Here is a 15,845-nt window from a genome sequence, read left to right on the forward strand (position 1 = left end):
TCTTCTGCAGAGTTATATAAATGAACAATTGTCATCCTCCCTTTGAAACTACCTGGACCTGTCAATCAGAAAGCTTGCAAAAGGCAAATGTCTGTGAAATCGAATGTAAACAATGCAGTTCAAAGCTTTTAGGCTTTTAAGCTTGCAGAGAGGCTTCAATACTTCAAAGCGCAATGACATTGACTGTGAAAAAAACCACATCAAAGGTTCTCACCACGTTAAGGGGAATACCTTTACCTTCATCTCACAAATCTTTGAACTTGGCATGCCGACACTGTTAACATGGTTTAGGGGTGCAGATGGGAACACTTTCACTTTATTATTACAGAACTGTATTTTTGAGATACTGACAGACAGAAAAAAGAACAAAGGAAAGTACAGCACAGGAACAGGCCCTTCGGCCCTCCAAGCCTGTGCCGACCATGCTATCTGCCTGAACTAAATTCTTCTATACTTCCGGGGTCCGTATCCCTCTATTTCCATCCTATTCATGTATTTGTCAAGACGCCCCTTAAACGTCACTATCGTCACTGCTCCCACCACCTCCTCCGGCAGCGAGTTCCAGGCACCCACTACCTTCTGTGTAAAAAACTTGTCTCGTACATCTCCTCTAAACATTGCCCCTCGCACCTTAAACCTATGCCCCCGAGTAATTGACCCCTCTACCCTGGGAAAAAGTCTCTGACTGTCCATCCTGTCTATGCCCCTCAACCTCAGTCGTTCCAGTGAGAACAAACCAAGTTTATTCAACCTCTCCTCACAGCTAATGCCCTCCATACCAGGCAACATCCTGGTAAATCTCTTCTGCACCCTCTCTAAAGCCTCCACGTCCTTCTGATAGTGTGGCGACCAGAATTGAACACTATACTCCAAGTGTGGCCTAACTAAGGTTCTATACAACTGCAACATGACTTGCCAATTCTCATACTCAATGCCCCGGCCAATGAAGGCACGCATGCCGTATGCCTTCTTGACTACCTTCTCAACCTGTGTTGCCCCCTTTCAGTGGCCTGTGGACCTGTACACCTAGATCTCTATGACTGTCAATACTCTTGAGGGTTCTACCATTCACTGTATATCCCCTACCTGCATTATGAAATGAAATGAAAATCGCTTATTGGCACAAGTAGGCTTCAAATGAAGTTACTGTGAAAAGCCCCTAGTCGCCACATTCCGGCGCCTGTTCGGGGAGGCTGTTACGGGAATTGAACCATGCTGCTGGCCTGCCTTGTCTGCTTTCAAATTAGACCTTCCAAAATGCATTACCTCACATTTGTCCGGATTAAACTCCATCTGCCATCGCTCTGCCCAAATCTCCAAACGATCTAAATCCTGCTGTATCCTCTGACAGTCCTCATCGCTATCCGCAACTCCACCAACCTGTGTTGTCCGCAAACTTACTAATCAGACCAGTTACATTTTCCACCAAATCATTTGTATATACTACGAACAGTAAAGGTCCCAGCACTGATCCCTGAGGAACACCACTAGTCACAGCTCTCCAAACAGAAAAGCACCCTTCCATTGCTACTCTCTACCTTCTATGACCTAGTAAGAAGTCTTACAACACCAGGTTAAAGTCCAACAGGTTTGTTTCGATGTCACTAGCTTTCGGAGCGCTGCTCCTTCCTCAGGTGAATGAAGAGGTATGTTCCAGAAACATATGTATATAGACAGATTCAAAGATGCCAGACAATGCTTGGAATGCGAACATTAGCAGGTGATTGAATCTTTACAGATCCAGAGATGGGGTAAAACCCAGGTGAAAGAGGTGTGAATTGTGTCAAGCCAGGACAGTTGGTAGGATTTCGCAGGCCAGGTAGTGGGGGATGAATGTAATGCGACATGAATCCCAGGTCCCGGTTGAGGCCGCACTCATGAGTGCGGAACTTGGCTATAAGCTTCTGCCCGGCAATTCTGCGTTGTTGCGCGTCCTGAAGGCCGCCTTGGAGAACGTTTACCCGGAGATCAGAGGCTGAATATCCTTGGCTGCTGAAGTGTTCCCCGACTGGAAGGGAACATTCCTGCCTGGTGATTGTCGCGCGATGTCCGTTCATTCGTTGTTGCAGCGTCTGCATGGTCTCGCCAATGTACCACGCTTCGGGACATCCTTTCCTGCAGCGTGTGAGGTAGACAACGTTGGCCGAGTCGCACGAGTATGTACCGCGTACCTGGTGGGTGGTGTTCTCACGTGTAATGGTAGTATCCATGTCGATGACCTGGCACGTCTTGCAGAGATTGCCATGGCAGGGTTGTGTGGTGTCGTGGTCCCTGTTCTGAAGGCTGGGTAGTTTGCTGCAAACAATGGTTTGTTTGAGGTTGCGCGGTTGTTTGAAGGCAAGTAGTGGGGGTGTGGGGATGACCTTGGCAAGATGTTCATCTTCATCGATGACGTGTTGAAGGCTGTGAAGAAGATGTCGTAGTTTCTCCGCTCCGAGAAAGTACTGGACGACGAAGGGTATTCTGTTGGTTGTGTCCCATGTTTATCTTCTGAGGAGGTCGGTGCAGTTTTTTGCTGTGGCGCGTTGGAACTGTCGAGTGATGAGTCGAGCGCCATATCCCGTTCGTACGAGGGCATCTTTCAACGTCTGTAGATGTCTGTTACGCTCCTCCTCGTCTGAGCAGATCCTGTGTATATGGAGAGCTTGTCCATAGGGGATGGCTTCTTTAATGTGTTTAGGGTGGAAGCTGGAGAAGTGGAGCATCGTGAGGTTATCCGTGGGTTTGCGGTAAAGCGAAGTGCTGAGGTGACCGTCCTTGATGGAGACGAGTGTGTCCAAGAATGCAACTGATTTTGGAGAGTAGTCCATGGTGAGTCTGATGGTTGGGTGGAACTTATTGATGTCATCGTGTAGTCGTTTCAGTGGTTCTTTGCCGTGGGTCCAAAGGAAAAAAATGTCATCGATGTACCTGGTGTATAACGTCGGTTGAAGGTCCTGTGCGGTGAGTAGGTCCTGTTCAAACTTGTGCATGAAGATGTTGGTGTATTGGGGTGCGGGTTTGGTCCCCATGGCTGTTCCATGCGTCTGGATGAAGAACTTGTTGTCGGAGGTGAAGACGTTGTGATCCAGAATGAAGCGGATGAGTTGCAGAATTGCGTCTGGAGATTGGCAGTTGTCGGTTTTGAGTACTGAGGCTGTTGCAGCAATGCCGTCGTCATGGGCTATGCTGGTATAGAGTGCCGAGACGTCCATTGTGACGAGGAATGTTCCTAGTTCAACTGGTCCATGGGTGCTGAGTTTCTGTAGGAAGTCCATCGTGTCGCGACAGAAGCTGGGCGTATCTTGTACGATGCGTTTCAAGATGCCATCGATGTAGCCAGAGAAGTTCTCACACAGGGTCCCATTGCCTGAAACGATAGGACGGCCTGGTGTGTTGGCCTTGTGTATTTTCGGGAGGCAGTAGCGATCTCCAATGCGGGGAGTACGTGGGATGAGAACACGTAGGGTGCTCTGAAGATCTGGATCCAAGGTCTTGATCAGTCTGTTAAGTTGGCGGATGTGTTCCTTGGTCGGATCTGCGGGTAACTGACTGTAGTGTTCTTGGTTGTTCAGTTGTCGGTATACTTCTTTGCAGTAGTCCGTTCTGTTCAGTATGACAGTGGCCCCTCCTTTGCTGGTTTGATGACGATGCTGCGGTTGGTCTTGAGAGCGGGGATGGCATTGCGTTGTGCTTGGGTGACGTTCGGGGCTGTCTTGTGAATGCGACTGATGAATCTGGCATTGACGCGACTCCTGACGGCTTGAGCATACATGTCGAGTCTAGGGCAGCGGCCTTCTGGAGGGGTCCAATTCGACTCTTTCCTCTTCGGTTGCCACACCGCAGATCTCTCGGTCTGCTGTTCCGGTTCATTGATAGTCTGCTTGGGTTCGCTGTTGGCCTCTTGGGGTCTGTGGAAGAATTCCCGGAGCCTCATTCGCCTGATGAATTCCTCCGTGTCTGCCGTGAGACTGATGGGGTCCATTTTGGTGGTGGTGCAGAAATTGAGCCCTCTGCTGAGGACTTCGATTTCGTCTGGTTGAAGGGTGTAGTCCGACAAGTTGACAATAGATTTCCCTGTATTGTTTTCTACTGTGGTACCGGGGGTGGCTTGGTTGCTGCTGGTGGTGATGCCGAGTTTCTCAAGCTTCCTGTTCTTGGTATGCATATAGGTGGCATAGTATTGTTGTCTCAGCTGTTTGGCGGTGTTCCGCAGCTGGTCTGGTGTGTCCTGAGCGCAAGTTGAAAATATGGCCTCTATCTTGGTTTCCAGGTTGCGTTGTCTGCTGTAGAGCTGGCGTACGAGGTGGTTGAGGAGTGTGAGAGAGGTGCGACGGCAGAGTCTCTCAGCATAGTCTGTGTTGTAGGTCGACTTGAGTGGGTTTGTGATCTGTAGCCCTTTCGGGATCTTGTCTGTTTTCTTGCATTTTTGTAGAAACTTAATGTCAGTGTCGAGATGCGCAATCTTCCTGGAGATCCTCTCCACTTTGAGTCAGCAGTTTGCGGTGTCGATGGTAGCCATGATGTGGAGATGCCGGCGTTGGACTGGGGTGAGCACACTATGACCTAGCCAGCTCTGTATCCATCTTGCCAGCTCACCTCTGATCCCGTGTGACTTCACCTTTTGTACCTGTCTGCCTTGAGGGACCTTGTCAAAGGCCTTACTGAAGTCCATATAGACAACATCCACTGCCCTACCTGCATCAATCATCTTTGTGACCTCCTCGAAAAACTCTATCAAGTTAGTGAGACACGACCTCCCCTTCACTAAACCAGGCTGCCTCTCGCTAATACGTCTATTTGCTTCCAAATGGGGGTAGATCCTGTCTCGAAGAATTCTCTCCAGTTATTTCCCTACCACTGACGCAAGGCTCACCGGCCTGTAGTTCCCTGGATTATCCTTGCTACCCTTCTTAAACAAAGGAACAACATTGGCTATTCTCCAGTCCTCTGGGACATTATCTGAAGACAGTGAGGATCCAAAGATTTCTGTCAAGGCCTCAGCAATTTCCTCTCTTGCCTCCTTCAGTGCTCTGGGTTAGATCCCATCAGGCCCTGGGGACTTATTTACCGTAATATTTTTCAAGACGCCCAACACCTCTTCTTTTTGGATCTCAATGTGATCCAGGCTATCTACACACCCTTCGCCAGACTGAACATCCACCAATTCCTTCTCTTTGGTGGATACTGATGCAAACTACTCATTTATTACCTCGCCCATTTCCTCTGGCTCCACACATAGATTTCCTCCCCTGTCCTTCAGTGGGCCAACCCTTTCCCTGGCTACCCTCTTGCTTTTTATGTACGTGTAAAAAGCCTTGGGATTTTCCTTAACCCTATTTGCCAATGACTTTTCGTGACCCCTTTTAGCCCTCCTGACTCCTTGCTTAAGTTCCTTCCTACTTTCCTTATATACCACACAGGCTTCGTCTGTTCCCAGCATTCTCTCCCTGACAAATGCCTCCTTTTTCTTTTTGACGAGGCCTACAATATCTCTCGTTATCCAAGGTTCCCGAAATTTGCCGTATTTATCCTTGTTCCTCACAGGAACATGCCAGTCCTGAGTTCCTTTCAACTGACATTTGAAAGCATCCCACATGTCAGATGTTGATTTATCCTCAAACATCCGCCCCCAAACTAGGTTCTTCAGTTCCCGCCTAATATTGTTATAATTAGCCTTCCCCCAATTTAGCATATTCACCCTAGGACCACTCTTATCCTTGTCCACCAGCACTTTAAAACTTACTGAATTGTGGTCACTGTTCCCAAAACGCTCCCCTACTGAAACTTCTACCACCTGGTCGGGCTCATTCCCCAATACCAGGTCCAGTACAGCCCCTTCCCTAGTTGGACTATCTACATATTGTTTTAAGAAGCCCTCCTGGATGCTCCTTACAAATTCTGCCCCGTCCAAGCCCCTAGCACTAAGTGAGTCCCAGTCCATATTGGGGACGTTAAAGTCTCCCATCACAACAACCCTGTTGCTTTTACTCCTTTCCAAAATCTGTCTACCTATCTGCTTCTCTATCTCCTGCTAGCTGTTGGCTCGATGTAGTAAACCCCCAACGTTGTGACTGCACCCTTCTTACTTCTGATCTCTACCCATATAGCCTCGCTGACCTCTGAGGCGGCCTCTCGCAGTACAGCTGTGATATTCTCCCGAACCAGTAGCGCAACTCCTCCACTCTATCCCCCCTGAAACATCTAAATCCTGGAACGTTTAGCTGCCAAACCTGTCCTTCCCTCAACCAGGTCTCTGTGATGGCAACAACATCATAGTTCCAAGTACTAATCCAAGCTCTACGTTCATCTGCCTTACCAGTTATACTTCTTGCATTAAAACATATGCACTTCAGGCCACCAGTCCTGCTGTTTTCAGCAACATCTCCCTGTCTGCTCTTCCTCAGAGCCATACTGGCCCTATTCCCTAGTTCTCACTCAATTTTTTCACTTCTGACCTATTGCTCCGGTACCCACTTCCCCTGCCATACTAGTTTAATCCCACCCGTGTGAGTTTAAAGGCTACAGGAAGTGCAGCCAAACTGCCCTCATCCCAGGAATAACACCTGACCTGAGCCCTTCTAGCCCAGCGCAAGACCCCCTGACCCCCACCTCACATGAAGAGCCCCTTCTCAGGATCCTGGAGGAATTTGTAGGGCGGGTACCCACCCCCTTGCCACTCCTCAAACGACAAGGTGCCAGGTTGGCAAATCTGAGGAGCTGGGCCTGAAGGGGGGGAAGGAAATCAAGGGGGAGCTGAAGGGGGGACGGTGGGGGGGCAGAAGGGAGAGACTGAGGGGGAGCCCTTGCCAGCAATCTGTGGGGAGCTGCAGCAGCATTCTGAGATTGGAGCACCCTTTAGTCTCTGAGGAGTTGGACCTGTCAGAGAGATTAGGTCCCACCCCTCTTAGGTCCAGCAAGAGCCCATCTTGGTGTGCCATTGAATGACACTTGAAACCCGATTAATGGTAAAACCTTTTTGAAGTGCCGTTGAATGGCACGTTGGGGATCGCTCTTAGTGCCAGCGGGAATCACTCTAGTTTTCCTGCTATCAGGGGCACTTTGTCTCCGATTGGGAGAATCGCACCCACAGAGTTCAAAGTCGCCCAATCCTCAGAGAAACAAATTCTCTTCATCTCTGCCCGAACAAGGCAATGTTAATTTTAAAACAGTGTCCCATAGTTCTAGATTCAGCTACAAGAGGAAACATCCTTTCCAGAAACACCTTGTCAAGACCTTTGAAGAACCTATATACCCCTTTAAAAACTGATAGACCCCTCACTCTTCTCAGCTCCAGTGGAAACAAGCCCAGTCTGTCTAACCTTTCGTCATAAGACAATCTGCTCATTCAAGTATCAATCTAGTCGACATCCTCTGAATGACCTCCAATGCATTTACCCCCTTTCTTCAGTAAGGATACCAAAATTGCACACAGTATTCAAGATGGGGTCTCACCAATGCCACATAACATCCTTTCTGAAAGAGGAGCAGAGAGGTTTAGAGGTCTAAGTACAGAAATCTCTAGAAGCTAGTCAACAAGTACAAACAATAATTTAAAAGACCAACATAATATTGGTCTTTATCTCAAGTGGGAACACAAAGGGTAGAAATTATGCTTAGGTTATAAAACACTCTGGTTAGACACCATTTGGAATGCTTTGTTCATTACTGGGCACTGCGGCCCAACAGGATATACTGGCCTTGAAAGGGGTGCAGTGCAAATTTTCCAAAAATATACTAGGGTCTAAAGGATTGAATTTTGAGGACAGGTCAGGCTTGTATTCCCCTGTGTATATATGATAAATGAAAGGCCAATTTCTGTTAAGATGATTAAATAAATTGGTAAGTTTTAGATAAAGCTATTTGTTCTGTTGGGGAATTTCAGAACAAGAAATAACTCAGACATCCAGACATATGAACAGCTTCTTCCTCACAGCTACTAGACTCCTCAACGACTCTCCCTTGGACGATCTGTTCCCTGCAAGGACACTATTCACGGTGCCATATGCTGCTCTTGAAAGATGAAATGAAAATCGCTTATTGTTACAAGTAGGCTTCAAATAAATTACTGGGAAAGCCCCTAGTCGCCACATTCCAGCACCTGTTCAGGAATTGAACAGTGCTGCTGGCCTGCCTTGGTCTGCTTTAAAAGCCAGCTATTTAGCCCTGGGCTAAACCAGCCCTGTTTGACCTTGTTCCGCACTGTAACCACTGCAACCACTATTTGTTGATGCACCACTGTCAATGTACTCTGTTGATTATTCTTTTGTCTACTATGTACGTACTGCGTATGTTCCCTTGGCCACAGAAAAATACTTTTCACTGTACTTCGGAACATGTGACAATAAATATCAATCAATCAATCATCAGAAAGCATAACCTTCAAATTAGAGCTAGGTTATTCAGGGGTGATGTCAGCAAGCACTTCTTCACACTAAAGGTAATGGACATCTGGGAACTATTTCTCATCAAAAAGCTGTTCAAAATGTCAAAACTGAGATTTGATGGATGGCAAGAGCATTACGCGTTGCTTAGCAAGGTGGGCAGATAAAGTTGAGAACAAATAACCCTTGATTTAATTGAATGGAGGAAAAGTTTGAGAGGCTGAATTGTCTTTCCCTATTTCTATGTTACAAAGACACCAGATAGCCTTACAGAAGAAAAATATATGTATTAAAATTTACAAAGGATGAAAGAACCATGTGACAGTGATAGAATGCAGAACCAACGAAAAGAATCGATTCACATGGCAAACAGCAACTAAATGCAGCAGAAAAGAAATGTGCAATATGCTAACAGAAATAGTAAGCTATTCTGATCTTGTTAGTTCAATAAAAAGGAGCTTGTTCGTGATGGAAGTGAGTAGTTTGCTGACTATTATTGATATGTTTCTTATTCGCTTCCACTTATTCAGAGTTTTTTGGTATAACCATGTAATGTAGAGACACAAAGGTTTTCGCAACAGAAGCTGAGAGAAAGGTGTAAAACATAATTATTGCAATGAGGATTTGGATTCAAAGGTTTTGTTTATCTTACTATTAAAACATGTTATAGTCTCCCGCACCAGAAAGAATAAGGCGGGAAGACAGGCGCAAGGCGGATGGGAGTTCCCCACATGGGGGGGGGGGTCGAGGAGTGAGCAGGAGTAGCCGGGGTCAGTTGAAGTCAGCTGACTTACGGAAGTAATATGGGGGGAGCAATCATGCTAGAAAGAGATCTAGCGGGGAGGGGGGGAGGGAGGGGGAGGGGGGGGGGGGGGACAACTGGGTTGCTGCTGCGGAAATCCAAAAGGAAATGGCCAAAGAGTGGGTGGGCGGGGATGGTGTGCGACGCTGGGGGAGCGAGCGGGAGCGCGGAGGCGGGATATGGGACTGGCCTAGAGAAGGTAATGGCTAGTCGACACGGGAGGGGGGCAGGTAGCCCCCTAGTGAGGCTGATCACGTGGAACGTGAGAGGCCTGAACGGACCGATAAAAAGGGCCAGAGTGCTCGCGCATTTGAAAGGACTAAGGGCAGACGTGGTTATGCTCCAAGAGACGCACCTAAAGGTGGCGGACCAAGTCAGGCTAAGGAAAGGATGGGTGGGACAGGTGTTCCACTCAGGACTGGACGCAAAGAATAGAGGGGTGGCCATTTTGGTGGGGAAACAGGTCGCATTTGAAGCAAAGAACATCGTAGCAGATAGCGGAGGTAGATATGTAATGGTGAGTGGCAGGCTGGAGGGAATGGAGGTCGTGTTGGTTAACGTGCATGCCCCAAACTGGGACGATGCGGGATTTATGAGACGGATGCTGGGGCGTATACCGGACCTGGAGGTAGGAAACTTGATTTTAGGAGGGGACTTTAATACGGTGCTGGACCCGGGGCTAGATAGATCCAGCTCAAGGACCGGAAGAAGGTCGGCAGCGGCCAAGGTACTTAAGGGGTTTATGGACCAAATGGGGGGAGTGGACCCATGGCGATTTCTTAGACCTAGGGCTAGGGAGTTTTCCTTCTTCTCCCATGTCCATAAAGTGTACTCCCGGATAGATTTTTTTGTTTTGGGAAGGTCGTTGATCTCTAGGGTGGAAGAAGCTGAGTACTCAGCCATAGCGGTTTCGGATCATGCCCCACATTGGGTGGACCTGGAATTAGGAGAGGAAAGGGAGCAGAGAACACTCTGGCGATTAGATGTGGGACTGATGGCGGATGAGGGAGTGTGTGCAAGAGTGCGGGGGTGTATTGAGAGATATCTGGAGGTCAATGACGACGGCGAGGTCCCTGTGGGAGTGGTATGGGAAGCACTAAAAGCGGTGGTCAGAGGAGAGCTGATCTCCATTGGGGCCCACAAAAGGAAAACAGAGGCCAAGGAAAGGGAAAGGTTACTGGGGGAGATTTTAAGGGTGGATAGGGAATTTGCAGAGACCCCGGAGGAGGAATTGTACAGGGAGAGGAGACGACTCCAGACGGAATTTGACCTTCTGACCACCAGAAAGGCGGAGGTACTGTGGAGGAAGGCACAGGGGAGGAGGTATGAATATGGGGAAAAGGCGAGTCGCCTGTTGGCTCATCAATTGCGAAAGAGGGCAGCAGCGAGGGAGATAGGAGGAATTAGAGACGAAAGGGGAGACACGGTGCGAAGGGCAGGAAAGATAAATGAGGTGTTCAAGACCTTCTATGAGGAACTGTATAGGTCTCAACCCCCAGAGGGAGAGGAGGGGATGCGGCAGTTCCTGGACCAATTGAGGTTCCCGAAAGTGGAGGAGCGGGGGGGTGGTAGGCCTGGGGGCACCGATTGGGGTGGACGAGGTTATTAAGGGACTGGGAAGCATGCAAGCAGGGAAGGCCCCAGGACCAGACGGGTTCCCGGTGGAGTATTACAGAAAATATGTGGACTTGTTGGCCCCGCTGATGGTGAGGACGTTCAATGAGGCCAGGAAAGGGGGGACTCTACCCCCGATGATGTCGGAGGCGACGATATCGTTAATTTTGAAGAGGGATAAAGATCCGTTGCAGTGCGGGTCCTATAGACCCATTTCATTGTTGAACGTGGACGCCAAATTGTTGGCAAAGGTACTGGCATCGAGGATAGAGGACTGTGTCCCGGGGGTGGTGCACGAAGACCAGACAGGGTTCGTAAAAGGGAGACAACTGAATGTTAACGTGCGACGACTATTAGGGGTGATAATGATGCCCCCAGTGGAGGGGGAGGCAGAGATAGTGGCGGCAATGGACGCAGAGAAGGCATTTGATAGGGTGGAGTGGGAGTATTTATGGGAAGTGTTAAGGAGGTTTGGGTTTGGGAACGGGTTTATTAGCTGGGTTAGACTTCTTTATGGGGCTCCAACGGCAAGCGTAGTTACAGGTCGACATAGATCGGAGTATTTCCGACTATATAGGGGAACAAGACAGGGATGCCCGCTGTCTCCATTGTTGTTCGCGTTGGCAATTGAACCTCTGGCCATGGCGTTGAGAGACTCCAGAAAATGGAGAGGGGTGATTAGAGGGGGAGAAGAACACCGAGTCTCGTTATATGCGGATGACCTATTGTTATACGTGTCGGACCCAGCGGGGGGAATGATAGAGGCTATGCGAATTTTGAGGGGGTTCGGGGATTTCTCGGGGTATAGGCTAAACATGGGGAAGAGTGAATTATTTGTGATACATCCAGGGGACCAGAGTAGAGAGATAGAAGGCTTGCCTCTAAGGAAAGTGGAAAGAAACTTCCGATACCTGGGGATTCAGATCGCTAGGAGCTGGGGAACCTTGCACAGACTTAATCTGACACGGTTGGTAGAACAAATGGAGGAGGACTTCAAGAGGTGGGACATGCAGCCTCTATCGCTGGCGGGCAGGGTGCAAGCAATTAAGATGATGGTCCTCCCGAGGTTCTTATTTGTATTTCAATGTCTCCCTATACTAATCACTAAGACCTTTTTTAATAAAATAGACAGGAGCATCACGAGCTTCGTGTGGGCAGGGAAAGTTCCGAGAGTAAGGAGGGGGTTCCTTCAGCGTAGTAGGGACAGAGGAGGATTGGCACTACCGAACTTGGGCGATTACTATTGGGCCGCCAATGTGGCAATGATACGTAAATGGATGATGGAGGGTGAGGGAGCGGCGTGGGAAAGACTGGAGAGAAAGTCCTGTAAAGGGACGAGTTTAGAGGCGCTGGTGACGGCGCCGCTACCGATCTCACCTAAAAAGTTTACCACGAACCCGGTGGTGGCGGCAACATTGAATATCTGGGGACAGTGGAGGCGACAGAGAGGGGTGCGGGGAGCCCTGGTGGGGTCCCCAATCAGGAACAACCATAGGTTCGCCCCAGGAAGAATGGATGGAGGATTTCAGAGCTGGTTCCAGTTGGGAATTAGGAGGGTGGGAGATTTATTTATAGATGGGACTTTTGCGAGCTTGGGAGCATTGGAGGAAAAGTATAAGTTGCCCCGGGGAAATTTCTTGAGATATATGCAGGTGAGGGCATTTACTAGACAACAGGTGAGGGAATTTCCGTTGCTCCCGACACAGGGGATACAGGACAGGGTGCTTTCAGGGGTGTGGGTCGGAGAGGGCAAGGTATCAGAGATTTACCGAGAGATGAGGGAAGAGGGGGAGGAGTCGGTGGGCGAACTAAAAGGAAAGTGGGAAGAAGAACTAGGGGAGGAGATAGAGGAGGGTATGTGGGCTGATGCCCTAAGCAGGGTAAATTCCTCTTCCTCATGTGCCAGGCTTAGCCTGATTCAATTTAAGGTGCTACATAGAGCACACATAACGGGAGCAAGATTGAGCAGGTTCTTTGGAGTGGAGGACAAATGTGGGAGGTGTGGCGGGAGCCCGGCAAACCACGCACATATGTTTTGGGCATGCCCGGCACTGGAAGGGTATTGGAAGGGAGTGACGGGAGTGATTTCGCGGGTGGTGAAGGCCCGGGTCAAACCAGGCTGGGGGTTAGCTCTATTTGGAGTTGCGGAAGAGCCGGGAGTGCAGGAGGCGAAAGAGGCCGACGTTGTGGCCTTTGCGTCCCTAGTAGCCCGGCGCAGGATCCTACTCATGTGGAAGGAGGCGAAACCCCCCGGACTGGAGGCCTGGGTAAATGATATGGCGGGGTTCATTAAACTGGAGCAGATAAAGTTTGCCCTGAGAGGATCGGCTCAAGGGTTCACCAGGCGGTGGCAGCCATTTCTCGACTACCTAGGGGAACGTTAGAGGGAAGACAGATGACCAGCAGCAGCAACCCAGGGGGACGGGGGGGGGGGTTTAGTTTAGGTCAAAGATAAAGGGGTTTTGTTACTTGTGTATTGTTTAAAATTTCTGTATTGTTATTGTTGCGTTTGCTTTGTAAGAGGGGAAAAATTGTTGTTTGGGAAAAAATTTTCAATAAAACATTTATAAAAAAAAAAAAAACATGTTATAGTCCTCAGTCAACATCACTGGTTATAGCTATGGAGAGTGTTTCTCATCACAAACATGAGACTTAAAAATGCTTGCTTTTAATCATTATGATTGACAAAATGGTCAGATGATTGGATACAAATTGACTTTTACGAATCAAAATACTATTGGTTTCTGCTTGGGTTGAGTTAGAATCAGCCCAAATTGGGCTTTGGAAAGCTTCCTAATCGTTCATTTACATCGAGCACAACATTCTCAATGGATTTCTCCAATTTACAATGCCTGTAATTGAATGAGAAATGGCTATGGAGTATTGCCAAAGCAGATGCGCATTATGTGATTTGAGAAAACTAAATAAAGTAGAATTTGTGTGAATTATTAACAGAGTCCCACAAACATGCAGTTAATCTACAAATAGGAGGAATTCAATCTACTTTTTCTTGATGATCAAATCATTGGGATGTATGGTGCATTGCCAGCAAATTAGTTGATGACAGCCTAAAAGAACTGAATTATTCCTTTCTTTTCCTGTTCTTTTTAATGGTTGAATGTGTTTTTTTTTATACCTGAATTCTTCTCCAGGAGATGCCTTTTCTTTTGTTGCCGTTCCCGTTTTTCTTTCTCGACTTTCTCTTTGGCCAATTTGGCGAGTCTCAGTTTCTCTGTTGCCTCTCTCCGCTTTACATTTTCTTTCATGGCTTGCTTCAGTAAAACAAATGAAGATTAAAAGATGATTGTATTGGATGGGGAGCACGTTTGCAGGGGTGAATGGCCTACATCACCTGTTTCTTCGGAGGTGTGTCAAAGAATAAAATTATGAACAAAAATGGAGATAGCATTCTTTGTGATTTCATTTGTGAAGAAAGAAACACCTCTGTCATAAATATTGGTTTCTGGTACTCAGTATGCTGAAGGGAAAACCATATTTGAATCTGATTAATACCTGAAGGCAGGCTAGTATTTTATACTAGCGCTTAAGTGCCAAGGTAACTTAACCTTCTGAAGATCTGAAATACATTCTTACATCTTTTCTTTTCTGAGCACTGAAAGCAAAGTAACCTAATCTGATAAAACTCTTTAGTGAGCAATACTTGAGCGTTACGTTCATATCACACACAAACTAATTAGTTCATATGGTCTGAAACAATCTTGTTAATAAATAACAAAACGTTGCATAATGCTATCACAAAATAACTTTTCATAAGATAAATCTGAAGTGCTTGCTTCTTTCTTCTCACAGTTTCATATACCATATGAACATACCATGAACATGGATCTGAAGTTACTGATATCACTGAAAAGCTCCTCTGCTGTCACTTTCTTTGGATTGATAACAAAATAGTGCATCAACTCATGGTAAAGCTTCTCCATGCTTCTGTGCATGTTAGCCAGTTTATGGTAATCTTCCCGGGCATGACTGGCAAATCTGTGATGTATTGTTAAGGAAGTGCACAGTTACTATGTCAATGTCAAAGAGAAAAAACATGAGAAATAAACAAAATTACATGTTTGGAATTTTAATAATTTGCAATCACCTCCAAATTTCTATTTTATGTAACCTTTTTGGAATGAGAGAAAAAACAAACACAGATTTAATAATATTGACATTCCAAGATTAGGTTCAGAGCATTTCTATGTCTTGAGCATTTTTTAATAAAGTAAGATGCACTCTTTTTAAATGAATCTCCACCACTTTTCTTTCTGAGGTTCGTTGTTTCAAAGAGACTGCGACAGTCAACTTGTTCAAGACTTTGGTGGATGATAATCTGAAACCAGTCAACTGGGATGTTTATCAGAGTTGCTACCTCTCTAATTTGCGCCAATATGGTGTCATGTGAGAGTAAGAAATGGGTGTTTATAAATGGGTATGTATATAAATATCTGTAGAGAGAGTACCTTTAAGAAATGGGTGTTTATTACTGCAGTGATGTCAGAGAGTGGGTGGAACTGGGCTGTCCGTCAGCTTTTTACTTTCGTTTTAGGCTGCTTGCTGCAGGGTGTGTTTTAGTTTTGTTTTCAGAGCTGATAGCTGCAGTCACAGTCAGAAGATGTATTAGAGTCTCTCTGTAATCTAAAGAATGTAAATCAATCCTTTGGTGATTTAAAACTAATAACTACTCTCAGTAGTGACTTTAACCTGATGTGCTTCTGTTAAAAGTAATTTTTTAAGTCTTATGGATGTTAAAAGGACAGCTTAAGGATTACTTTGTGTTGTATTCTTTGGGGGTTGTATTTGAATTAATGGTTGCTAAGATGTTCACTGTATGTTTTAAAAAGATTAACTTGAGTTCATAGAATAAACATTGTTTTGCTTTAAAAAATACTTTTCCATTTCTGCTGTACCACACCTGTAGAGTGGGCCGTGTGCTCCCCATACCACAATCTAGTAAAAGTTGTGGGTCAGGTGAACTCCATGATACACTTTGGGGTTCTCTAAACCCTGGCCCATAACAATGGGAAAGCACGTACGTTTTTCTCAATACAACTTAAATTGCA

At 46.8% G+C, this 15,845-nt stretch overlaps 1 protein-coding gene across 1 annotated transcript in view; it reads right to left on the reverse strand.

The window, feature by feature from the left end:
• LOC140391630 (protein diaphanous homolog 3-like) overlaps positions 1-15,845 on the reverse strand; it is an 837,607-nt gene that overhangs the window by 151,065 nt on the left and 670,697 nt on the right. Inside the window, exons 24-25 of the mRNA XM_072476316.1 lie at positions 14,613-14,776; positions 13,916-14,051 (exon numbers count right to left, since the gene is read on the reverse strand). Of these exons, the coding sequence (XP_072332417.1) occupies positions 13,916-14,051; positions 14,613-14,776 (300 nt within the window). The remainder of the gene's footprint in view (positions 1-13,915; positions 14,052-14,612; positions 14,777-15,845) is intronic.

This window comes from Scyliorhinus torazame, chromosome 15, assembly GCF_047496885.1.
Source record: "Scyliorhinus torazame isolate Kashiwa2021f chromosome 15, sScyTor2.1, whole genome shotgun sequence".
NCBI classification, from domain to species: domain Eukaryota; kingdom Metazoa; phylum Chordata; class Chondrichthyes; order Carcharhiniformes; family Scyliorhinidae; genus Scyliorhinus; species Scyliorhinus torazame.